This window comes from Nelusetta ayraudi, unplaced genomic scaffold (assembly GCF_046127955.1).
Source record: "Nelusetta ayraudi isolate G7.1 ecotype Tasmania unplaced genomic scaffold, CSIRO-AGI_Nayr_v1 ptg000052l, whole genome shotgun sequence".
In the NCBI taxonomy this organism is placed as follows: domain Eukaryota; kingdom Metazoa; phylum Chordata; class Actinopteri; order Tetraodontiformes; family Monacanthidae; genus Nelusetta; species Nelusetta ayraudi.
The window spans coordinates 3,811,266-3,834,343 of record NW_027466102.1 but is presented as its reverse complement, the minus strand read 5'-3'; the positions used below and the strand labels follow the sequence as shown (position 1 = coordinate 3,834,343).

The 23,078-nt window shown below is 41.7% G+C and overlaps 2 protein-coding genes across 2 annotated transcripts in view; both read left to right on the top strand.

The window, feature by feature from the left end:
- The window catches only part of LOC142896263 (interleukin-6 receptor subunit beta-like), a 127,947-nt gene that overhangs the window by 29,546 nt on the left and 75,323 nt on the right, over positions 1-23,078 (top strand). The gene's annotated exons all lie outside the window — the stretch shown is intronic.
- Positions 1-23,078, top strand: part of rngtt (RNA guanylyltransferase and 5'-phosphatase) — an 84,501-nt gene that overhangs the window by 16,817 nt on the left and 44,606 nt on the right. Inside the window, exons 9-11 of the mRNA XM_076037852.1 lie at positions 5,948-6,083; positions 11,160-11,231; positions 17,904-18,068. Of these exons, the coding sequence (XP_075893967.1) occupies positions 5,948-6,083; positions 11,160-11,231; positions 17,904-18,068 (373 nt within the window). The remainder of the gene's footprint in view (positions 1-5,947; positions 6,084-11,159; positions 11,232-17,903; positions 18,069-23,078) is intronic.

Below are 23,078 nucleotides of genomic sequence, written 5' to 3'. Positions count from 1 at the left end.
TGAATCTGAGCCCCTGAGTCCCCTTTTAATAATTAATTGTAACTCCTTGAGAAAACTTATGTCTGGGTCTCCTTTCCTCCCAAAAGCCTTTGATTAGAGTGGTCTCCTACCAGCAGAGGGGGAGTGCTGTCTTCCTACGCCTCAGTTCCCAGCGGAACAAAGGAAGAGACACGTCTTGGAGCATTAATCCCAAACAGATTTTTTTGTCTTCCCCACCCGTGTTGGCCAACACCAGTTACAACCCGTCGTGTTCATTTTGAAAAACTGAAATCGTCCAGATGCCTCTAAAAATTGTCATTTAACTAACGCGAGTAAAAGTCAGGAGGTAAACGTTTCATTATGATGCTTCCAGAGCAGCGGCAATAATTCACCGGTGAAAATGACAAATCTGTGTGTCAGTGTTGCGCCCCCCTGAGAAATCAGCGCTGGAGGTGAGCGGTGCTCTTAAACTGTCACACAGGCCTCCGCGAGAGGCTGTAATGATGCAACAGAGGGTCATTTAAAAAACACAGCTTTTTTTTTTTTTTTTTAAAGATCATTAAGTTGTGTTTTACCTCCTTTTATTTTATTTTTCCACCAGTAACACTGTTTCCAAGTTCCACAAGGTCTGATGCACATTTGAGCTCGGCAAGAGACTGCACAAGAGTGACGGTGTTCACCTTTAACGTCAACGTGAACAAAGTATTGTGCAATAGCTCTTTAAGTTGATCTTAAAAAAAATATATATATATATATATATATATATTTTTTGCCTGTCAGCAGAGACCACGGGCTTCGTTTTCGTCTTTTTTTTTTTTTTTTTACCAAGTGTTTATCGGCATTCATATGCATTTCCACGTATATTTTGGTTTGCATCAAATTTCTCTTTTTGTTACATACGACAAACCAAAGTTATTCAAGAAATGAAACTGAACAATCAAAACAATAACAATTTGACAAACAACTTGGACACATTGGATCACTTCTGACATTCCTCTGCAAAAATCGCAAATCCACTTGGGCAGTTGGACTAAGACAGCATCGTTTGTCAGTGTTTTACAACCGTAGAACAAAGAGCCCTACTTGTTCTCATACCTTCTCCATTACATGATTTTAGTCATTCTTGATCAATTCTGAGTTGATATTCTCAAGTATTCAAGACTTGATTGTCAAGGGAAGACATCCAATTTTAAAAATAAGTTATGAAATAAGCCTGGATGCAAATCCATCTCGCGTGAAAGATCCTTTTGTAATGTACCCGCTTCTAACGTCATTTTTGCTTCATAGACAATCAGCCACCCATTGAGCCATTTCACCCACTGCCTTCGCTAAATGTCATTTTATTGCTCAATGCCTGTCTAGAAGTTTTACTCATCAGTGCACCAGTAACCTTTGGTTGATTCATCGGCGCCTCTGTTTGACTTATTTGTTTATTTATTGCTCCTCTTACAGCTGTATTATCATAAGCCACCATCCAAGTTCCAGTGCTCACTCTAGTCAGCAAGTCTCCTGCTTCTCCACTTTCAACCAGCCGGTATTGATAGCATATTTATTCACATCCATTCCCTCTGCAATGCCGGTGGAAGTCGGGGGGACGGGTGGGAAGTCATTAATGCCCCGTCCAACCCTGTCACCACCAGGCTTTGTGTTCACTTTTAAAACAGTCTGCTTGTTTCCATGATACTGCCAATGCGTCCCAGCGGGCAGATAATTAGCCCGAGTATTTCAGTCCTCTGATTTGGATATTTAACCTTTGGAAACGTATTATAGCTGCTATAGTCGCTCATTAAGACGAGAGTTCATCCTGCCTTAGTTCCGACTTGATATTTTCCGTTAAAGAGCAGCAGGCGGGTGCACAAAGTGTAATTGGATTCATAAGCCGCGTAATGAAGCAACGGAGCCTGCCCGACTTGCACATTTGTCGATAGGCTTTTGTACGCCTGACCTATTGGCGCCACGGCGTCATTCAGAAAAGCTTTACAAAAAAAAACTAAGTCAGAAAGTCAGCTAATAAATCAGAGAATTAAGGACCATGTCATTTTTTTTTTCAACACCAAGCCAAATTCTGAAGACTCTTTTTAGTTGCAAGTCAGTGGAGAGGTGTGAGTTTGTCTTGCAACTAGTTGTAGAAACACCTCTGTCGTGTTACGTTGTCCCAGTGGTCCCAGATTACACTGGGAAGACCAAAGAATAGCCAGCGCAGTGGATTCCCAGGACATTTACTGATGCATTTATCTTTTCCATCAGCCATTTCTTCTTCTTTTCTTAGATTAAGAAAAGCACGTGTGCCCCTCTGTAAATGACGGCGATGACAAAACAAAAGCATTTGGATGAAGACACTTCGACAGTGAATGTTCACTGTTGTTACAGTTCAAGACTCTTCTTCTGGAGGATAACGGAGGAAACAATAGTGCCTGTGTTTTTGGGTGTGGCCCATCTGTTCCCTCGTCTTCGAGGACCAGCAGAAGGGAGGATCAAGGATTTTTTGTCTGTTTGCCGCCCCCTTGTCGAAATTGCCCGTCCCGCCTGCCAGCTCGCTGATCAGCTGAGTCCACTGATCAAACAGCGAACATTTGGTGCAAACGCTTTGCTTGCAGTCGTGCTTTTCAAGACCGTAGTACTCGATCACGCCTGCATATTCTCCCCTCTTTTTTTTTTTTTTTTTTTTTTTTTGTACTGGAAATCCACATGCACGTTTTATCCCTTGATTGTTCCTCTGAAATTGATTGCTCCTGAATTATGTGGCGATGGCCAGAATTTTAGACCCGGTGAGCAAACGCTGCAGATGCGTACAGGCATTTAAAATGCCCAAATTAGAGCAACGAAGTGATGCAGTGGTTTGGAAGCATCTCCTAAAGCAGTATTTCTCAACTGGTGAAGTCTCAGAATCCACATTTTTTCCTATTTGCTTATCGTGAAGTCGCGACTCGGAACATATTACTTTCTATCATGTCTTGTAAATAATTAATTAAAATGCTTGGATTTAATTGTGTGCCCTGCAAAATAAATACCTGACGTTTTCCCCTGAAATATATATGTATACATATATTTAAAATCCCTTTTAAAAATTTAAATCGTGAAACTGCCCACGAAACCGCAACCTTTATCAAAACAGATCGGTGACCCAAGAGTGGGTTGCTACCCACCCGTTGGAACACAGTGTCCTAAAGTCCAAAGAAATGGACAGACATGGACATTAGGCCGGCTTGCTGAAAGTGCGGACTTTTGTTTGACTGTATGTGACCCTGCGATGAACTGGTGACTCGTCCCGTGTTCAGCCCCGCCTTCTCCTCAATTTTGCTGAGATAGACTCCAGAATATTTCAACCCTGGATGCAGGATATGCATGATGAAATATGGATGTTACAGAATGTCCAATTATAGTAATCTCTCTAGTTTGATCAGGTCATGCAGAGGATGTTAGCAACCTTGTTTAGTGTGTGTGTGTGTGTGTGTGTGTGTGTGTGTGTGTGTGTGTGTGTGTGTGTGTGTGTGTGTGTGTGTGTGTGTGTGTGTGTGTGTGTGTGTGTGTGTGTGTGTGTTCTTTATATAATATGTCAAATTCACCTTTTAAGTTGAATTGCAGAAATACAACAACCTTTTCAGGATACTCTAATTTTCTGGGTAGTACTGTATGTGTTTATATTTATATGTGTATATGTATGGATATTAAGGTTGTGCATCTCTGGTCTGTGGCCGATACGATACGTATCTCGATACACTACCAACGATTCGATACATTAAAGATACGATGCGATTCGTAAATTTACGATATGATACGACCCCCCCCCCCCCCACCTCCCCAATACTCTGCAGTGCAGTCCAGCACAGTTTGATCCAACACAATGTGATTTGATTTGAGACTCCGATGCAAAGGAATGATGCTATGCAATTCAATGAGTTTGATTATTTATCCACCAAAATACAAACATTCTGTATTTTTCAATTTAAATTGAAAGGTATTTTGTGAACAACTGGTTCCCAATTAACAATAACAAGGCAAGTGCAATATACATTATGAAAAATCAATTAACCTTTCCTTATTGCTTACAAATGGAATAAATGTAAACTCTTCTTGCTGTTGCTGTAAACAGACACCAGCCTAACTGTCATAATAAAACAGTCACGACAGTGAAATAGCTTGGCTGTGGTGAGAAATTGAAGACAGAAAAAGATTCAAATACTCAAAAAAATAATAATGTCATGGTTCATTGAACTCAATAAAAGTTAGTGCACAATGCAACTACTCATTGGCATGCGTGACTTTCAGTCCATACTGTATTATTCAACCGACATGTTCCACTCTAAGGTTTTTCTTTAGGAATATCAGCTGATCCACATGATCGGGGTGAAGCAAACTGCACTGTGCTGGAAGTTACAGCACAGCACTCCTTCCGCTGCGCCAGAATTCAGGAGTCCGGCGGTGACCAGTGTTCTTTGTTGTTGGGCACTTTTGGCTGTAGAGTCGTTCCACGAATAGCCGCCGAACGACGGTGTCATTCACGCCAGACTTGAAGCGGCACGCACATCTGTGGCCGGCTCGCGCAGCGATCGTTTCGGCGTTTTTTTTTTTTTTTATTATTATTATTATTATTTTTTTTTTATAACTGCGCTGTGCTGTAAGTTCCAGCACTGCGCTGTGCATCGCTGTATCGGTCTTTGACAGACGTAAAAACCGATGTATCTCGATTTAATCCCAAAATTGCATCGATTCACGGCTGCTCTACCGATGCACTCGCATCGTGCCCGCGCCTGTCCGTGTATCGATGCGTATCGGTTAATCTTCCCATCCCTAATGCATATGTATATATGTATATATATTTGTATATGTATGTATGTATATATGTATACGTTTATACACGCATATAAATACATATATACATATATACAGTATATACATAGAATTTTTGTCAGTCATTTAGATGGACTTTATATCTTAAAAAGTCCGCTTGATGTTATGATAAATCAACTTAACGGGTAAAAAAAGGGGCTGGTTCTCCGTTTGTACCTCTGCAGAAAACCGTTTGTGGCCGTCCCACTTTAAAAATATCCCAGCTGCTGTAGCGTACCGACAGTGCAAGGCACAAGACTGATGACGCTCGAAGAGATGAGGAGCCAAAAAAGGCTTTAACGTCTGCGCGCGTCATCCGGCGGTCACCTTTTTTAAACACAGACTTGAGGAAGAGTGGATTTATCCTGGCCAGGTTCTTTTCTCATGACCCAGGCTGCTGAGCTCGCCTCCCTCGTCAGCTATTTTAACAGTCTACCGGTCGCTGCTCCCAGGTTTCCGAATTTCAAAGTGGCGGGGGCAACTCACGGGTGACAAAGTCATTTTCCACTGGCGTTGATGTATTTGGAAGGCTTTTCTTTTGGCTACGTTCCTCAAACAGAAAGGGGAGAGAGGGGTGTCATTATTCACACCGTCAGCTCGGCAGCCAATGTTTCTTTTCTTCTTCTTTTTTTTATCACTGAAGCATTTCATCTTCAGCTTTGTGCGCCATGCAGTGATCTGACACAATAGAGCTTGAACTTCCCCTTCTTCATCAACACGCCCACCTGTTACCTGGTGTATAGTTGCGAAAGCCAAGACTATGAGTTGAGTAATATCCTAGACCAGGGGTGAGCAAACCTTTGGACTACAGTTTGAAAGAGGGGCTGGAGCAGGAAGTGTTTTGGTGACCAACCTCATCGGAGGAAAAAATATATCATGGGATATGTAGAAAACATGTGCTTTAATGTCAGTTGAAAATGAACAAACGCGTTACAAAACAAAATATGCGTCTTTGAGGCCCCGCGGTATTTAGCTCTTCATTGAAATGACTCTTAAAACACTGAAAATGGATGAAATGCTATTTCATGACTTACTTACCGTTGCTATAATCAAAAAGCTTAACATGCCACATATGGCCCCCGGGCCACAGTTTGCCCATGCCTGTCTTAGAGTATCATTCTCTTCTTTGCTCCTGCAGGTACATGATGTTGATCAACGGCAAAAAAGAAGTATTCATGGTCGACAGAGACAACTCCATCTTCCACATAGCGAACCTTGAGTTCCCATTCCGGAAGGATCCGCGCGTCCATCTGGCCAACACTCTTTTGGACGGGGTGAGTTATTGCCGTGTCCCGATCTGACTCTTCTGCCGAAAGCCATCGATCGTGCCGTGCAAGCTTCCAGCGTTCTCCCAAAGTCGAGTCTGTTTCTTCCTCCCTGCTTCCGCTTCGGTTTTTTTCTCCCCAAACCTGCTGCGCTCCCTCAGATAATTGACAGAGGTTGCGAAGCCGCAGGTGAAAGAACCAGCGTGTGTCCGTCCGTCAGCGCAGCCTGTCAGAGGCGTCTGACTGAATGTCCGGGACGGAAAAAGAACTAATGAAGTCCTTCACGCTTTTGAGTCCCACTGAGTTGTGCTGTCACGCGCAGCGGTGTTACACCACCCACTCCTCCCCTGCCCAACCGGGGGGTCAGCGACTGATCTGCCACCTGTAATACAAGGCTCAGGCTTTTATTGGCATGTTGAGGTCACAGAGGTGGCCGCGCTCCCCAGAAGTTGGTGGTGAGTCATCGTCGTACTCCCCCCCCCCCCCCCCCCCCCCGCTTAAGTCGAGCGTACGTGACGAGACTGAAACAATAACGCGTTTTATATAAAGAGCGCTTTTCAAAGTTCTCAAAGACTCTTTACAGAAGTAAGGTTAAGACGTTTCAGAATAAAATCTGGCATTAAAAAAAAAAAGAAATACAAACAAATAAATCAAATGCAGTCCAGAGGAAAATAAATGAAAACAAGGTTAACATCAATGGTAGTTGGAAACAAATGAGCAAGTAAAGAAAGTGAGTAACATTAAACCAGTAACTGATGATGAATGCCTACAAGTGGGACTGCATGATATGGTTAAAAAAAAGAATCTATTATGATTATTGTTGATGACTCCAGGTGACACCGTCCGAGGTTATAGGCTGACCAGCATTGGATGGACACCACTGTTTTGTGGAATAGGGGGGGAAAATAGTAATAGACAGTATTTGGATGTTTATTGATCCATACGTTGATTTTAGGTGCTCAAGTGCATCATGCAGAGCGTTTTACATGTTTGGGAATGAAATAATTACATGGGCAACATTTCCTGAATCCGTTGGACCGGAGCCTCCGCAAAGCGTTTGCAAAAGTGTCGAGGCAGCTGGGAAAGCGATTGGATGAACCATCTGTTCATCACATTTGGACCAGCCAGAAATTTTGTTTTGCTAGAAAGCTGTAGTTTGAGGTGTCACATTGGTGGGGGAAGGGCTAACGCTAGCCAAAACATCCATCCCAATTTCCTTCTTTTTTCTTTTACCAGAAGCTACATTGGCAGTTTGCTTCCTGTTCTCTTCTTGGTGTTCCTCTGGAACATTGATGGCCAGTGACAATTCCTTTATATATTGAAACCTTGGGGATCCAGCTGGTTCACATGATTGCAATGCATCTGCAAATCCAAAGATAATATTTTTTTGTTTTTAGCTGGAATTAATCGCTGCAATTTTTTTCTTTTTTTCTTTTTTGCTAATTTCTAGTGGCGACTCTGATCCTGTGTTTTGAAATAATTGCGTGTCCAAATGTGTTTTGCTGTTCAGGATGTTAAGCAGCTTATACATCTTTCTTTCTTAGCTTTACATCTGTTGATCCGCGATGTGATTTTTCTGCCTCTCACCAGGTTGGGACACCTATTTGCGGAGCATTCCGACTGATTTGTTGGGGTGCCTTTGTGTTGTGCGTTGTAAATTGCTGTGGGGGTTTCGTGCCGACATGCTAATTTATCTGTTGATGCTTCTGGCCCTCGTTTTAAACACCCCGCTTGATTGTTTATAGTGAGCCTCAGAGAAGCCCGGCTGTGTTGCGTGATATGTTTCATCTGGGAGCCCAAAGGCGCGAGTTTTCGTCCACACGCCATTCAGCCCGCCCGTCCTAATGAGCCCAACAGTCACTCGCGTTCCGATATTGGAGGGACGTGCGACGCCAATTCAATTCCTGGCAGGTCTCCTTTTTCCCCCCCTCGTTTGTTTGTGTTAATATATTCATCCGGTTCCGTCTGTCTGTGCAACAGTTGAGTGCACCAGATGCATAATGATGGCAGCCTCCTGCAATGACATTGCAACTTTTCTCCCCAAACGCTCCCGACATTTGCTCCCCTTTGTCCTCTTCGCCGGTTTGAAATTGGCAAGTGAATGTCAATGTTTTTTGTCTGTTGGTGTGTGAGGGAAGCAAAATAAATCTCATCCAGCAAGCCAATAGGGAGGCAGAGTAGTAGCTTGCATGCATAAACCGGGAATATAGTATAAATGTTCAAGCAGAATTGAATTTAAAGTGCTTGCATTATTTTTACATTTTGAATTTTTGCACCTCTTACATCGGTAAAACTGATCTGAAATTGCACCTGTTAAAGGTTTTGACATTAATCTTTCTAAAGAACAAAAAGAAAATCGAATGATTTTTTATGAAGTATCGACAAACAGACTCAAAGTATATTGATTTCTGGCTCCAGAGGGTTCAACCCGATAACATTTGACCGTGTTTACTTGTAATGCTCTCCAGATTCCCAGTTCTGTACACACGCGCCCAGTCCAACCGGCATGATGTGCGCGCATAATGAAAAATTAAAGGTGCCAGCAGAATCTCAAACAGGGACGGGGCTTACTAGCGTTCAGCACAGATGGAACAGCAGCGGCTTAACCGGAACGTCCGTGCAGGCCCGGGAGAGAGAAAATCCTGTCCGAGGCCTCATTGTGAGGGAAATAAAGTGAAAATAGTGTATTAATCACTTGTTCCCAGAACTATGGATGGCCTCAGTGTTTATGATTAGATCATCAGGGGCTGACGCCTTGGAGTCTCCCAGATCTCGATTAAGCCAAGTGTCAATCTTGTACAGCACGGTGGCGATAAATGATTAATTTCTCTGTTTCCCCGCCACTTAGCTGCTAAGCTAGGAATCCACCATGACTGCACATCTTTCTTTTTGTTAAAGCTGCATTTCAATTTTTGATTCAGGATTTTTATATTGTGTAAAAGCTCAACATGCTGCCCATGAATGTATTGATAAAAGTATATACTTGATGTACAATAAAAGTACTTTGGTTTTCCTACTCTTGAAACAGTTCTCATATATAAGACGATACCTAAAGCAAGGGTCTTCCTCCCATCTAGCTGCCATATTTTAGGGATGGGCAATATGGACTAAAGGTTTTATCACGATCATTTCTGGCATTTATTGCGATAATGATAAAAGTGACGACAAAAAGTATAAAACAATTCAACCCCATCTTTTTTGGATTTTTTTGAAACCGCACACGAAGCCGTATTTAAAAACAAAAAACAAAATCCGGTTTACACAGATACGCTGGAAACGACTGAAAACGATGTAGTACCTATGCCAGGCCTGGTGTGGCGCCGTAAGTGTACTCCCTGAAGGCGGAAGAAGAATGCCTGAAGTACTCCGTGTTTAAAGAAGCAGCAGCTCGCTAACAACAGGAGCACCACTCAGAATAGAAAGATGGCTTGTGAAAAGACGGTGTGGATGAACGACGGATATGATCTTCTGCTTCGAGTTACTTTAGAACGTTTAGCAACGAGCTCTACGCTGTCAGCCTCGCCTTCCGCCATGCTTGTGCTACACGTGTGAGCTGCCGGCTGCCACCGGCAAGTCCGTTGCCCACGTAAATACGTCATCGACAGAGGTTTATCGTTATTATCGCGAGATGACATATTCTTACCGTGGGGAATTCTATTGGCGATATATATCGCAAACGATAACATATCGCCCATCCCTATACCATATTGCACATCCGTTGTTTTGTTTTAAGACCTATGAGGAAAGCTGAAGGTTTTTATACATGTGTTTGAGTACATAGAGTATGTATAGTTCTCACAAACTCCCTCCCCCAAGTGCATTGAAGAAAAGCTTAAGTCTGGCTTCACCTTCAACTTCTTTGCTGCCGCCACTGCCTGCTGTCACTATGCCCGTGGCTGTGCGCAAAGTTTTTTTGCTCTCTTTTTTTTTTTTCCTCCCTCTCTTGCGACCAATCATGTCCGTTGGGTGTCCCGCACCCTCCGCTGCATCCGACTGCAGTCTTCAGGGTCTTGCATAATGGATGCACGCTGCTATTTCTGCTCCCATGTCCTGCTCCCTCTTTGAACATGGATCCCCTTGAGTGTGTGTCGCTCAAAGCGTCCCACTGTCGGTTCCCTTCCCGTTAAAATGAAACCAGTTCTGTGCGATTAAAGGTCCAGTGTGTAATATTTTGCTTGAGTTATGATTTTTATATTAGTACAAACTTAATGTACTGCCCCCATAAATACTTACAGATAGGCTTTGTCTCAATTCAGGGTCGGCATCCTTCGGAGCACGCATTTGAAGGCCAGTTGCGTCATAGCACTGCGCAAAGGCTTGTCCCAATTCCCAAAAATCCGACGAACGCTCCAAATGCGCCCTTGAAATGCGCCCTACTTTTAGCCGATTCGAAGCACGCAACGCTACTATCCTTCGCGTCCTTCTGTATCCCAGGATGCTTTGCGTGCTGCTGCAAAACATCGTGGGATTCTGGGAAGTCAGCTGAAATTAGCGCCATCTACTGGCAAAGACACGACGTATAAATTTAAGTATTGAAATTTCACATAAAATATTCAGTTTGTAATGTAGGGATTTTACTTATTTGAACATCCAACGGGTCCTTCTCGGCCGGATCCTTCGAAGGACCCGCCTTCCGACGGAGAACACTTCCTTCGAAGGATGCAGACCCTGAATTGAGACACAGCCATAGCAAGGGCCTTGCCCCCAGTTAGCTGCCATCTTGCACTGCCATATTTCTAAGGAAGCCTGGTGTGGACAATCCAGCCCACCTGACAGCGTGTTTCATAATTAGGACGACTCGCGTCTTCAAATGAACCAGCGAAGAAGAAGGTGGATGAGGTATCCAGGTTTGGGTGCGCAGGCCACCATAGCTCACTGGCAAGCTCAGGAAGGGGAGAGTGGAGGCTAGTGAAAGACGCTGAAACCTGAAATGTAACCACTCGATGTTGCTGTTACTTCTTCAAAATCTCCAAATATTGCACACTTAGCCTTGAAAGGTTTTTGCTGTGTAGAATTTCTTTGCATCACCAACACTTTATTTTATGTTTTGCAACTGTCTGTCTCTTTCCCTCTTCCTTCTCGTAGGAGATGATCATCGACAAGGTGAACGGGCATCCGGTCCCCCGCTACTTGATATATGACATCATAAAATTCAACGTGAGTAGCCCTTGAGTTATTACTATTTTGAAAAGTATCTCATGTAATGATTGTCATCCTGTTGACCTGTTGGCTCTGAGAATCCGCTGCATCAAGGGAGCACTCCGAACAAACAAGCACATTTTTTATTTGTGCGACACGCTCCGCGACTCGCAGTCTTCCAGCTTCACTGCCTCCCCTTCCTTTCTTCCTAACAAGCACCTGCACTGGCTTGGAAGTGCGAGATTTTACTCCGCCGCAGTCGAGCGTCAGTCTGCTTCGAGACCAGAGGAAGACGTGGGAGTTGCGACTCTGTGGAAAGCGGCGACGTGAAATGGGATTGAAGCAAGATTGTCTGCTGCAGCAGGCGGTGAAGCCGGGCTCAGCAGCGTTTGTGCTGGGATGACAGCTCACATCACACTGTGCATTCGAGGCTAGCTGGGCCTGACCCCTCCCCCGTCACGTATCAGGCTCTCCCTGAAGCCTGACCGCAGCAGGAACACTGTGCCCGAGCTACGTCGGATGCACACCGAGTCTTGACCGTCAATCTTTGTTCGCACTTTCACGCCTCTGTAATTCAGCAGACCTCAAAAAGTTACCAAGGGTCATTCGCACACTCGTCATCATGTGAGTTCAAGTGCAATGACCGAGTCTTGTTCTCGCGTTAGAAAAGAAACGTTTTATGATTGAAGTTGTTTGTCCAGTCACCCTGCAATGACTCGGTCAGTGTTACGAAGGCAGGCGGCGCCGACACTTTGGCCAATTAAAATAAATTCACCCTTTTAAAAGCCATCAGGGAGTAATGAGGCACAGAGACGGATGACTCCTTCAAAAGCCCGTCTCCCCTTGCGAGCTGCTGCTTTCTTTCTTTTGAAAATTTTGATGTGTCGCTGTGGTCATTTTTGTTTGTCCGTCCCTTTCTGTTTGTCGATCAATGGAGGAGCCGGCGCAGGCAAACGGCTCAATAAGGCCTCCAGCGGTGCGAGCGGTGGCTCCTTTGTTAGCCGCCGCGGAGGCTAGCAGCCCCTCCCCCTCCTTCAGCCGTCGGTGCAAGCGCCGCTGTATCGATCGCGGCCAGCCATTATTAGACTCCTCCATTATCTGCGGCGAGCTTGGCACCGAGGTTCCTACCTGAGATCACAACTGGAAGTGCAGTGGGAGGTATCGTGATCGTGGCTTGACGTGACTTTTAAGTTGTTTGTAAAGTTGGGTTGGCTATGTTTTTTTTTTGACTGGTGTGATTAGGTGTCTGTCCTCCAGGGCTTGGCGCCGAACTGCTCGGATCTCAATGAATATCTACAAATTTTCCAAAGATTAATTAATCTTTTGGTGCCAACTTCCGATATACCCGAGACAGTTAATCTCGCCGTCCGCGAGCCAAAACTCATTTGGCATACATGTGTTTGGCACGTGTCACCATCTAAAGTTGCTGGCGATTTGCTCTCACATTATAGAGAAACTTTACTTTACGCTAGATTGAAAATTAGCCTCATGCCAAAGAAGCCTGAAGTGGGGCAAGGATGTAGTGGCGAGAAAACAACAAAGTTGATTTATTGGTAGAAACAGAAAGTTAAAGTTTTGTTGAGTAATCGCACTGTATTTTTACTTTTACAACATCTGTTATCAAAAAAACAAAACAAAAGGAATGTTCTGGAACCGCTGTCGGAAACTAAGGTATTGCAATTGGCATTGTGCCAAAACATTCTGACCGACGGACCCAGACCTAGTGTCCCCTTACTATTGAAAGCGACTTATCCCCAAGCGAAAGGTGAGAGTTTGCTCGGTCCTCTGAATGTTGATTGACAACGACGTGAGGCGGCGCTGAGCGCACCGTTCATGGTCGAGCACTTTATATTCCTCAGTGCACGGGAGGGCTTTCATGTTCGAAGAGCTTATTCCCACGGGGGCCTCGCCAGCCACGTAACACATTGACCTGGACTACAACCCTGAGTTACGGGATGAATATTTATTCCAAGATTTGCTAGAAAGCTTAAAACGTGTAATTCTGCCCTCTTGGAAAGCCTCGCCATTCACACAGACAGCGTCGGCCTCGGGCACCGTTGTCGAGAGGTGATGAAATGGACTTGAAAGCTCTTAATTTCAGCAGTAATTGCCACAATTTGTGCGTTCCTGTAGGTGGCTATTTTCTTTTCAGGGCCTGGAAGTCGCTGTCCCGACATTTTGATTGACTCCGTCATCAACGTGCCAAAATTGATGTCACTTTAAGGACGGCATAATTGGCTTCATCAGATCAGGGAAATGGGTGGCACTCCGGGGACTCGCTCTTAGGAGCCATTGACTGGCAGACGCTTGGTTTAGCTCTGCTTGCAAAGTTTCTACTCGGATACACAGTGGGATTCCCACCAAGGAGGTTCGAAATCTTTGAGCTCATGAGCAGTCTGTTGCCGTGCCCAAGTGTCCTTGAAATGATCAGTGGGTACATTATTATCCCAGAGTGTCCCACAGGATGTGAGTGGAGAGTCCTCCACATTGGTTATACAATAATTAGAACACTCATTGCTTTTGTTATACTGCCTGCTAATTAGTGACTGCGCTGACTTCAGCTCTTCTGTCCTCAGTCGGACCAGCTGAACGTGTTTGACTCTACAGAGGTTGGGTTTTCTCATTTGCAATTTCTTGTATTTCATTCGCCCGAAACTCACAGGGTGCTTTCTGCATACTTGCTGAAACTGCAGGTTTTAGCCCATAGACGGAGAAAATTCCCCCAGTTGCCAACATGAGAATTAATTTGTCTGTCTCAACCCAATGAAATCGTTTCTTCAAAAGGTCTGCAGCTTGCCTGCAGTTATGACCTCAGTCTTACACATTTCCACTTTGAGCATGTGGTTAAACAGGTGGCCCACTGATGAAGGGGGAAATGTGGTCATTAGGGGGTAAATTGTTGTCGAACTCAGTGGAGGAATTAAAATCGCTCCCTCCTCGAGAACCCACCCAAAGATCAGCACGCAGCTGTGTCTTCGGTGTGCGCAGGGTTCCCTTTAGAATACCAATGCGAAAATCCATAGATCAAGAAGGCGTAATGCAATAATGTTGTTTTGTTCAGCTTTCAAGGACGAGACAAAGTTATCTGATACTTGTGATATGGCCGTTTGGGGATGTGGCTTGGTACAGGCGGGACAACATAATACATCAGTAAGAGTGTGGACGCTGTGCTGGGTCAGAGGTATGCGTGCTTGGGTCCCAGCTTTAGCACCACGGTGTACAGAAACAGAACGATCTGCCTTTTGCTTTTGTTTCCCGCTACTTCTGTGTCCTTCAGCTTCGGGTTCCTCCTCTCAGTGTTGCTCACTGTCTTAGATGAATGATTCTCCACTGGGATTTGATTTGATTTGAGATTTGGGGGTGCTTCTACATTAATTTTTTCTTTGGTTGCATCAAAGAAGTGTTTATTTTAGTTTTAGCTTCAACAAAAATTCTTTGGAAAGCCTATTTGGATATTTTGAAAAAAAAAAATGCAAAGAAAGAAAATGAAACCTTGCAGCAATTTTCATGACTGCATTATGAAGCATTCTCGAGGTCATAAATGTCCCTATTAAATATCCTGTTATCCTACCCTAAGGAAATATTTGACTTTCAAAGTTTTTGGCTGTCTGCCGTGTTCGCATGAGCCCAGGGTGGCATTAAAATTGGCCAAAAAGTGTTTGAAAGTGAAACGTCTTTTCAAGCAGAAGGGATATTAAAATGTAAAATGTCAGGTCTGAAAGTGTGAGGAGAGCAGTTGAATAATGGTCTGGTTTGGACACGGCTTTACTACCAACTGGTTTTGCGCTGCTCGTTGCTTGATTTGACATGCTGCTTTATTCAAATCTGAAGTGGCAACCTCTTCTGTTGTAGGAATATACAAACGCTGAAGAATATTACATCGTCTGAAGTAAATGCAAATATGGAAATTAATTCTCTGGTCTGTCTGCAAGAAGCTCAATCAGCTGCAGCAGAACGGAGCTGAAGCCTTCCGTTTCAGTGGTTGTTGCGACTCCGTCCGCACCATCGACACAAATTGCGGCGTTCAGCCTGCCAGTTTGTATTCTACAAATTAAGTGCCTCCCAAATCCCATTTGACTATATTAAAAAAGACCCTGCCCCCAACCTCTGCACTGTTAGGAATTACGATGTGAAAGGAGAAAAAGGGTGAAAAGGTGGCTGGTAGCCGCTCTCATTAGTTGACCTTTGGGTCTAGATCCTGCTGTAACATGTACTCGGGGTGGAAAGGCACTAATTGTACGGACTTCAGACTGCACAGTGTTAGAAGGGATGGCGAGAGGAAGTCAGCATCTTTAACCTTTGAGGTCATGATAAAATTGTCACGATAGCGAAAGCAAGGAGAGAATGTTGAACTGGTGCAAAGGTATTAAGTCTCTGGCCAAAGCAATTGGAAAAGCATGTTTCTACGAGAGAGATTGAAATGGAACCTCATCATGCTTCTGTTGACTCGCCCTGTCTTGCATTTCATGCACAGCCTGCTTTATCAAAGGCGTCTTGCGCTGAATAGGCTTTAATGTGGTTTCTGCTGCTCTGTAGTGTTAAACATGTTTTACAGTACGTGGAACTGTCAGTTTATCTGCCAAAGTGTTAGAGCAGTGCAGTGACGCACATCGGCGGAGGTTATTTTTTGTCTCTTTTCATTCCTAATTCATGCATGGAAATGACAGTGTTATGTGATAATAATAACTCATTTCTGAGATAAATAAATAAATGGTTATTTGAGGATGTTTATTCATTTTACCCTCAAAACATATGTAATTTAACAAGATGGTAAATTTTAGTTGTATATTGACCTGACCACAACAGTGATTTTGAGCTGAAGATATTTTCCAGAAAATGCCTGCAAATTCTAAAACAAAATGTTTAACTATCTGAATTTTCATTGAATCATTATACTCTTCGGAGTCACAATTTTGTTCCAACACGAAATTTTAGCTGTCAGACATTTCCCCAACCAGTGGTGTTGTTTGCGGAGCTGTCTGGCGACAATCTCAGAGCATCAGAAAATCGCTCATTGCGTCTGCGACATCAACAATAAACTCAACTTCAGCTTTTCATTTCCTGCCCGTTTCTCTTCTGGATTGAGGCACGAGAAATGTTTGGGCTTTTCTTTCTCCCCTTGGGCCAAGACAGTTTTGTTTCAGGGCTTATCCACGTCACCCGTCGAGCAGTGGAAAAACAAACTCAAGACCTCACTGAACCCCAGATTTATGAGGGTTTAGCCCCGCGTTCACCAATGAAATGCGGTCTGCACCGTGCGTTCACCAAGAGATCAGACAAATGAGCGCTGCTGCTTCTCCTCGTGCTTGACTGCCACCCTCCTGCCACTTGCTTTCTTAATCATACACTGCCCACACATGCGGGACAGTACAGTACACGCCTCTCTGTGTCTTAAGGAAGTCATGCTACTCTTGTTGCTCAAACTATAAAACCCTTGTAATAAATTACTGGAATTTATAAAAGAATATACATACCTATATATGTATATGCATATATACATATATATATATATATATATATATATGTATATGTATATGTGTATATATATGTATATGTATGTATATATATATGTGTATATATATGTATATGTATATGTATATATATATGTGTATATATATATATGTGCGTATGTATATATATGCGTATGTATGTATATATATATATGTATATATATGCGTATGTGTATGTATGTATATGTGTATGTATATATATATATATATATATATCAACTCCAATATTAGAACATAGATCGAGTAATTCCTTCCTTTTAATTACATATTCCCATAAATTTGGAGTAGCAAGCTGGCTGTCTCCTGCTGAACAGCCACGGGATGCACGCGCCTTGAATCATCCACACTTACATCTCGTCCTGTCCTGATGACACAGCCAGCAGATGGTGCAGAATGTGTGGGACACGGCACCAGCTGTTGCTCCCAGAGATTCGGGTTTGGTTTCGGCAGTCCCCCTTCACGATAAGTTGGTCCCTGATAGAGCTCAACTTATTTGCATTTTGTATTTATTTACCGGGCCACCAAACACTGTTAAAACCCTGTTTATCATTTTTACCAAAATGACTTCTGCCAACAGTGTTGTTGTTTTGTTTTTTTTTTCTTCCAAACAATACTTTTTTACAACCAAGTCTTCTTTTAACACCTACTTTTCCATTTAAAAACAATTTTGAACACAGACTTTTGTGGTCATTTATGGTTGAGACTCCTCCTTGTGCTGGTCTTCAAGCTTGGATAAACCTAGCAACCTACCAACTTGACATTCAAATCAGAGCATTGGTATTTCCATCCACGGTTTACTATGCAACAGTTAATTGGTGATTTGTTTTGCAGCAGTTAATTGGCCAATTAAATGGTGAACAGAAAATTAACTAGTCTGCATTCATGCTGCTCCTATTTGATTGAAAACCAAATTAAAAGCCAAAAGACGTTGTTGGGTCAACCGTTTTTCAAGGTTGCATTTCACTTAATCACTTTCAACATTATGGTGTTTGGTGAAGACCTTTTTTAATTATCCGAATGTGTTGAAAAATCCGTCATTCTAATTTACGACTCTTTGTTCTCAGTCACTTCTAGCAGAAAGCTCTTGTTTTAACAAATAAGATGAATGTTTACTTGCTTGGATGTCAAACAAGATTCCAAACGATTTTTTTTTTTTGCTTTTGTGTGTTTGCTCTTTCAGGGACAGCCTGTCGGCCAGTGTAATTTCTACACCCGGCTGTTGTGTATAGAGAAAGAGATCATTTCTCCACGCTTTGAAAAGATGAAGAACGGGCAGATCGACAAAACCAAGGAACCCTTCAGCGTCAGGAATAAGCCCTTCTTTGACATCAGCGCGTCACGGAAGGTAAGACAAACACGCATCCGGGGAAAATACTTTATTTCTTTGCACGGAAACACGTGAACAATTTGTGGACTCCCGAATTTTCCGTCAGGACTTCATGTTAACTTTTCTTAAAGCGTTTTGTTATGGAGGTGCGGGGAGGCAAACTATGAGTTATCGAAAGACCGCATACCAGAATTTTGTAGGAAGGCGGTTTTGGCTTGAATAGGGGAGCGGTTCCAACTCTTTAGAGGAAGAATAGTGGTTGGGTTTTTTTTTGTTATTATTATTTTTCAGAACCTATTATCACAGCCAAGCCTTCCACTATCGGCGAGTGCAGCCACCTCTCGTTGGGGGAAAAAAACCCTCACAAACGCTGCCTTCAACTGTTTGTCGGGATTGGCCGTGGACAACAGGCTGCTTTTTCAGGCTGGTGGAGATTGTGCCACGGCCACAATCCTTCCCAGACGCTGTCTGGGGATTTCTTGTCAACTGTCTTTTTGACCTTTTCAGGCTTGCGAGCGAAACCGTGTTCAAAGACTTGTAGCTCAGTCTTGTCAATGGTTGGATGTCTGTCTCCCTGTTAACATGTGTGTTCTGGAGCACAGCATGGGCGGGGAAAAGGTGATTTGAAAAGTTAAGGGTGGCAACTAAGAAAATCTATATTTGCAGAGTTTTTCCACTTGCTTGCAGGGGTTTTTGGACAGTAAGGGCACACGTTTGACAAACTTGTCAAATAAATGCAATTGTGAAAATAATAATTGTGAAATCTATAATGATTATAAAAATAAATATTGTACTGGCTCGCAAGTCGGGATTTGTGTTGACCCGGATATTCCTTTGTCTCTTCCAGTAAGACTATCAAAGTGTATCGCTGACACTGAACAATGCACTCAACTTATATGACCAGAAGTGACTCCTTGTTTTAGTCCCAGTTTGCAACCTCTACTTCTGCATTTTCTACTCACTTTTTTTTTTTTTTTTTCTGTCTTTCTTTCTTTCTCAACACACTTATTGCGGTCCGTTGCAAATGCTGCATCCGTCAAGAAAACTTCTGTGGTTTGTCTGTTCCAAACACACTTGCATGTCTCAACGGTATGGATTGGAAACCAGGTTCTGGGTCGCTGCATTGAAAAATGTTTGTAATGTGCCTCTGCTGGGACCTCCAGGAGTAAGACGTGCGTCTCAAAAGTCAGTGTAGTGGTACAAAAGAGAACACTGTGATTTTGGCGGTTGAATGCTCAGACAGTGACTGCCAGGGCGACGACTCGATTGATGTCGTTAGTGTTTGTGAGCAATTGATATTATTCTATTTTCTTTTTTTTTTTTTTTTACGAAAATACCAATGATTGTCGAATCCACAGTTTATTTTTAGCCTCTCTCCACAGACTATTTTGGTTCTGGTGCGTCTATTTCTGTCAATTTCCTTTCGTCTGCCTTTTTAATAAATAAATGATCAGACCTGGTTACAATGCACTGCTGTTTGCAGAGGGGTCGACTGCGCAGCTTTTATCCGCTGAGTGGCTTTCAAAGTCTCTGTGCCTGATTCCAGATATGTGGGAGTTCACTACGCAGTCAGTTTCATGTTTTTTTGCCCAGGCCAAATGTGGTAGTGGGTGGGGGTTAAATAGCGCTGAATTTTTTAACTTTTTTTTTTGACCATCAAAGAACAGAGAAGAAGAAAGCGCTCTGTTTTGGCCCACTGAATTTGTTTCCTTCATTTTTATGCCGTTAATATGACTCGTGGGCTCACCTCTGGTCTAACCCCATGCGGTTCTCCTCTAGGACCCTTCCTGAAGCCTTCCTCGCATCCTTTTGAGGGGTATGTCGATGGGGATACTCCAGCAGTGAAGTCACTGTAACTCCGTCTGCTTTCTGACTGCTTTATTGTGTTGTTCCGTGGCCATCTGCGCCGCGTACAGTCATATCTCTGTTGTGTAGGACATTAAAAGAGGGACACGGGGGTCTGGCTCATTAATTCATAGCTGCACAGCCCTCCACTTCATGGCACGTTGACTTCACATTCCTTGTCGGGATTTTTTTTTTTTTTTTTTTTTTCTCGTCCCCTTCCTACACAAGCTGGAATTGTATGCTGTCTTTTGTGTGTTCCTAGACTTCTGTTTTTAATCTCACACACGGGGGTACTCATGCCAACATTTCCCACCAGTCGGAACCATTTATTCACTTGGCTTCCTCCACTTGTACAATTGTGTGACAAAGACTCCTCCTTTGTGTTACAGAAATTGTACATTGCAAGGGCTCCATTATATTTTTTTTCGGGGGAATTTCCCGTCTCGCATAGTTTTGAGTGGACGGCATATATTTAATTGAGGTGTGATTGTGCCAGAGTGTTTCTGGCTTCCAACTTGCCAGTGATGATATGCGAATTGCAGTTTCATCTACAGGCACTATAGCACAGTGTATTGAGTGGGTGGGGTCATGAAGCATAATTTTCAGATCAACAGCAGATGGGTTGTAGGCGGGTAAGATAATGTATAATTAATGACAAAAAGAAATTAATTATGTCACTTTTGGTGTGCAAGTTCAAACTTGTGATACACATAAGTGCTATATATGTATATATTCATATTCATATATATATATATATACATATATATATATATATATATATATATATATATATATATATATGTATATGTATATATATATATATATATATATATGTATATATATGTATATATATATATATATATGTATATATATATATATATATGTATATATATATATATATATATATATATTCATATATATATATATATATATTCATATATATATATATATATATATATATATATATATATATATATATATATATTCATATATATATGTGTGTGTGTGTGTGTGTGTACGTGTATATATGTATGTATATATGTATGTATATGTATATATATGTATATGTATGTATGTATATATATATATATATATATATATATATATATATATATGTATATATATATATATATGTATATGTATATATATATATATATATATATGTATATATATGTATATATATGTATATATATATATGTATATATATATATATATGTATATATATATATATGTATATATATGTATATATATGTATATATATATATGTATATATATATATATATGTATATATATATATGTATATATATGTATATATATGTATATATATATATATATATATTTATATATATATATATATATATTTATATATATATATATGTATATATTTATATATATATATATATATATATATATATATGTATATATTTATATATATATGTATATATGTTATCTAAATTTAAACAACACATTTCTAAATTCACAACAATTGCAGGTTTATTCCAAAAAATAAAGTCACTCACAAACACGTAAAATGTGTCAAAGTCAGTCAAATCTCATACTAAAAATATTTTGTCTTCATTCGTAATTCCTGTATTATAAAGTTTTGAATGCGATAGAAGATTTGAAAATGAAAAATTGCAATTCCTTTCCTTTTACTTTGAATGAGCTTTTCATTGGATTCAGTGCACATATTCCTGGAAAAGAAAAAAATCAAATGGATTTAGCAAATATTCCCTGTGAACGTGCCAGGATGTGTGGGCAGTATGCATACCCACTAATGATTTACCCAGCGAAGACTTCAGTTCTTTTTCCTCGCTGCTCCTAATGGACATTGACTGAAAATGGGTATTTTGCAAATGTCAATTGCTGTGGAGGATTTGGAAACCAACCCACTGCTCCGATTTCTTGTCATTTTCTTGCTCACTGGGTGCACAGAATTACTCCCACAAAGAATCGTTTCATTGGGCAGAAGCCCATATTACTATTACGATTAGAGGGAGGACTGTCGCAGTGTAAACTTTGCTTCGACCTGGTGATTTGCAATTTTCATGGTTGCCGGCTGGCAGAACGAGCCAAGACGCTCATCCAACTTTGCTGGAATTTACATGGGCTTTACTTTGGCCCAAAGGATAAGTCATGTGTCTGTCATTCAGTAGTGCTGAAAGTGTTTTGAATTGAAAGACCAAATCAACGTATGATTATAGACACCCAGAATCCCATGCTTATTTAGCCAACAGGATATTAATGCCTAACACTGTCTCTGATTCTTTTTAAAGTAATGTTGTGTTGTGTATTATATTAATTTTGATTAGGCCTAATAATGTCCCTTACCGTTTGCATATTTATAGAGATTTAGCCTGTTTCTACATTTGTTTTATGTTAAAATTATTTCTTTAAAAATGCCTCTTCTGTATCAAGATTTGAACATTTTGCAGTTTCATAATGTAAAAATGGCACCGGGGAATTTTAGATGGTTTTTAATTTTACTTGCAGACAGTCTAGTGCTCTTCCCCATTCATCATCCCTCCAAAGATTCTTTCGCCTAAAATTAATAATGCAACCTGTAATAAGACCAAAAAGTGCTGTCGACCCCAGAGTGGACCTCTGGGGTCGACAGCACTTTTTGGCTATAAAACGAGCAGCAAAGTAGCTCACGGAGAGAACGGCCGTATCTGCCTCGCACATCTCCATCTGAAATGCTTTTTTGAGCTGAGATTTGAGTTTGAAAAGAAGCCTGGAAGGCAGTTCTCATAGTTATTTTTTCTTTGCCTTCCTAAATGAGTTCTTCTTACAAAGCCCAAACCTATCACAGCAGTTGAGAGATTAGGTCGGCACGTGTGCTGAATTCAAAATATCAACCTACCTCCAAAAAATAAGAAAAAAGAAGAAGAAAAATCCAATTAATGGTTATGATTATTTTCTGTTTTGTTTGGTATTTAGCTTCTGGCGCAAAACAAAATTGCGTGGACCTCTCATGACCTCGTTGTATAAAAGGGCACGTCACGCTAAGAGCACAACTGGCCGCGATAAGAACCCAATGATCTTCATGGCATGTTTTGTTGACATGATATGCTCCATAATATTGGAACCTAATAATGCACCTCCTGTATCTCTCAGTGAGAAGCTGTGATGTGAATTTTAAGATGTGCATGACGTGCTCTTGCTTGGGGAGTCAGTGTGGTG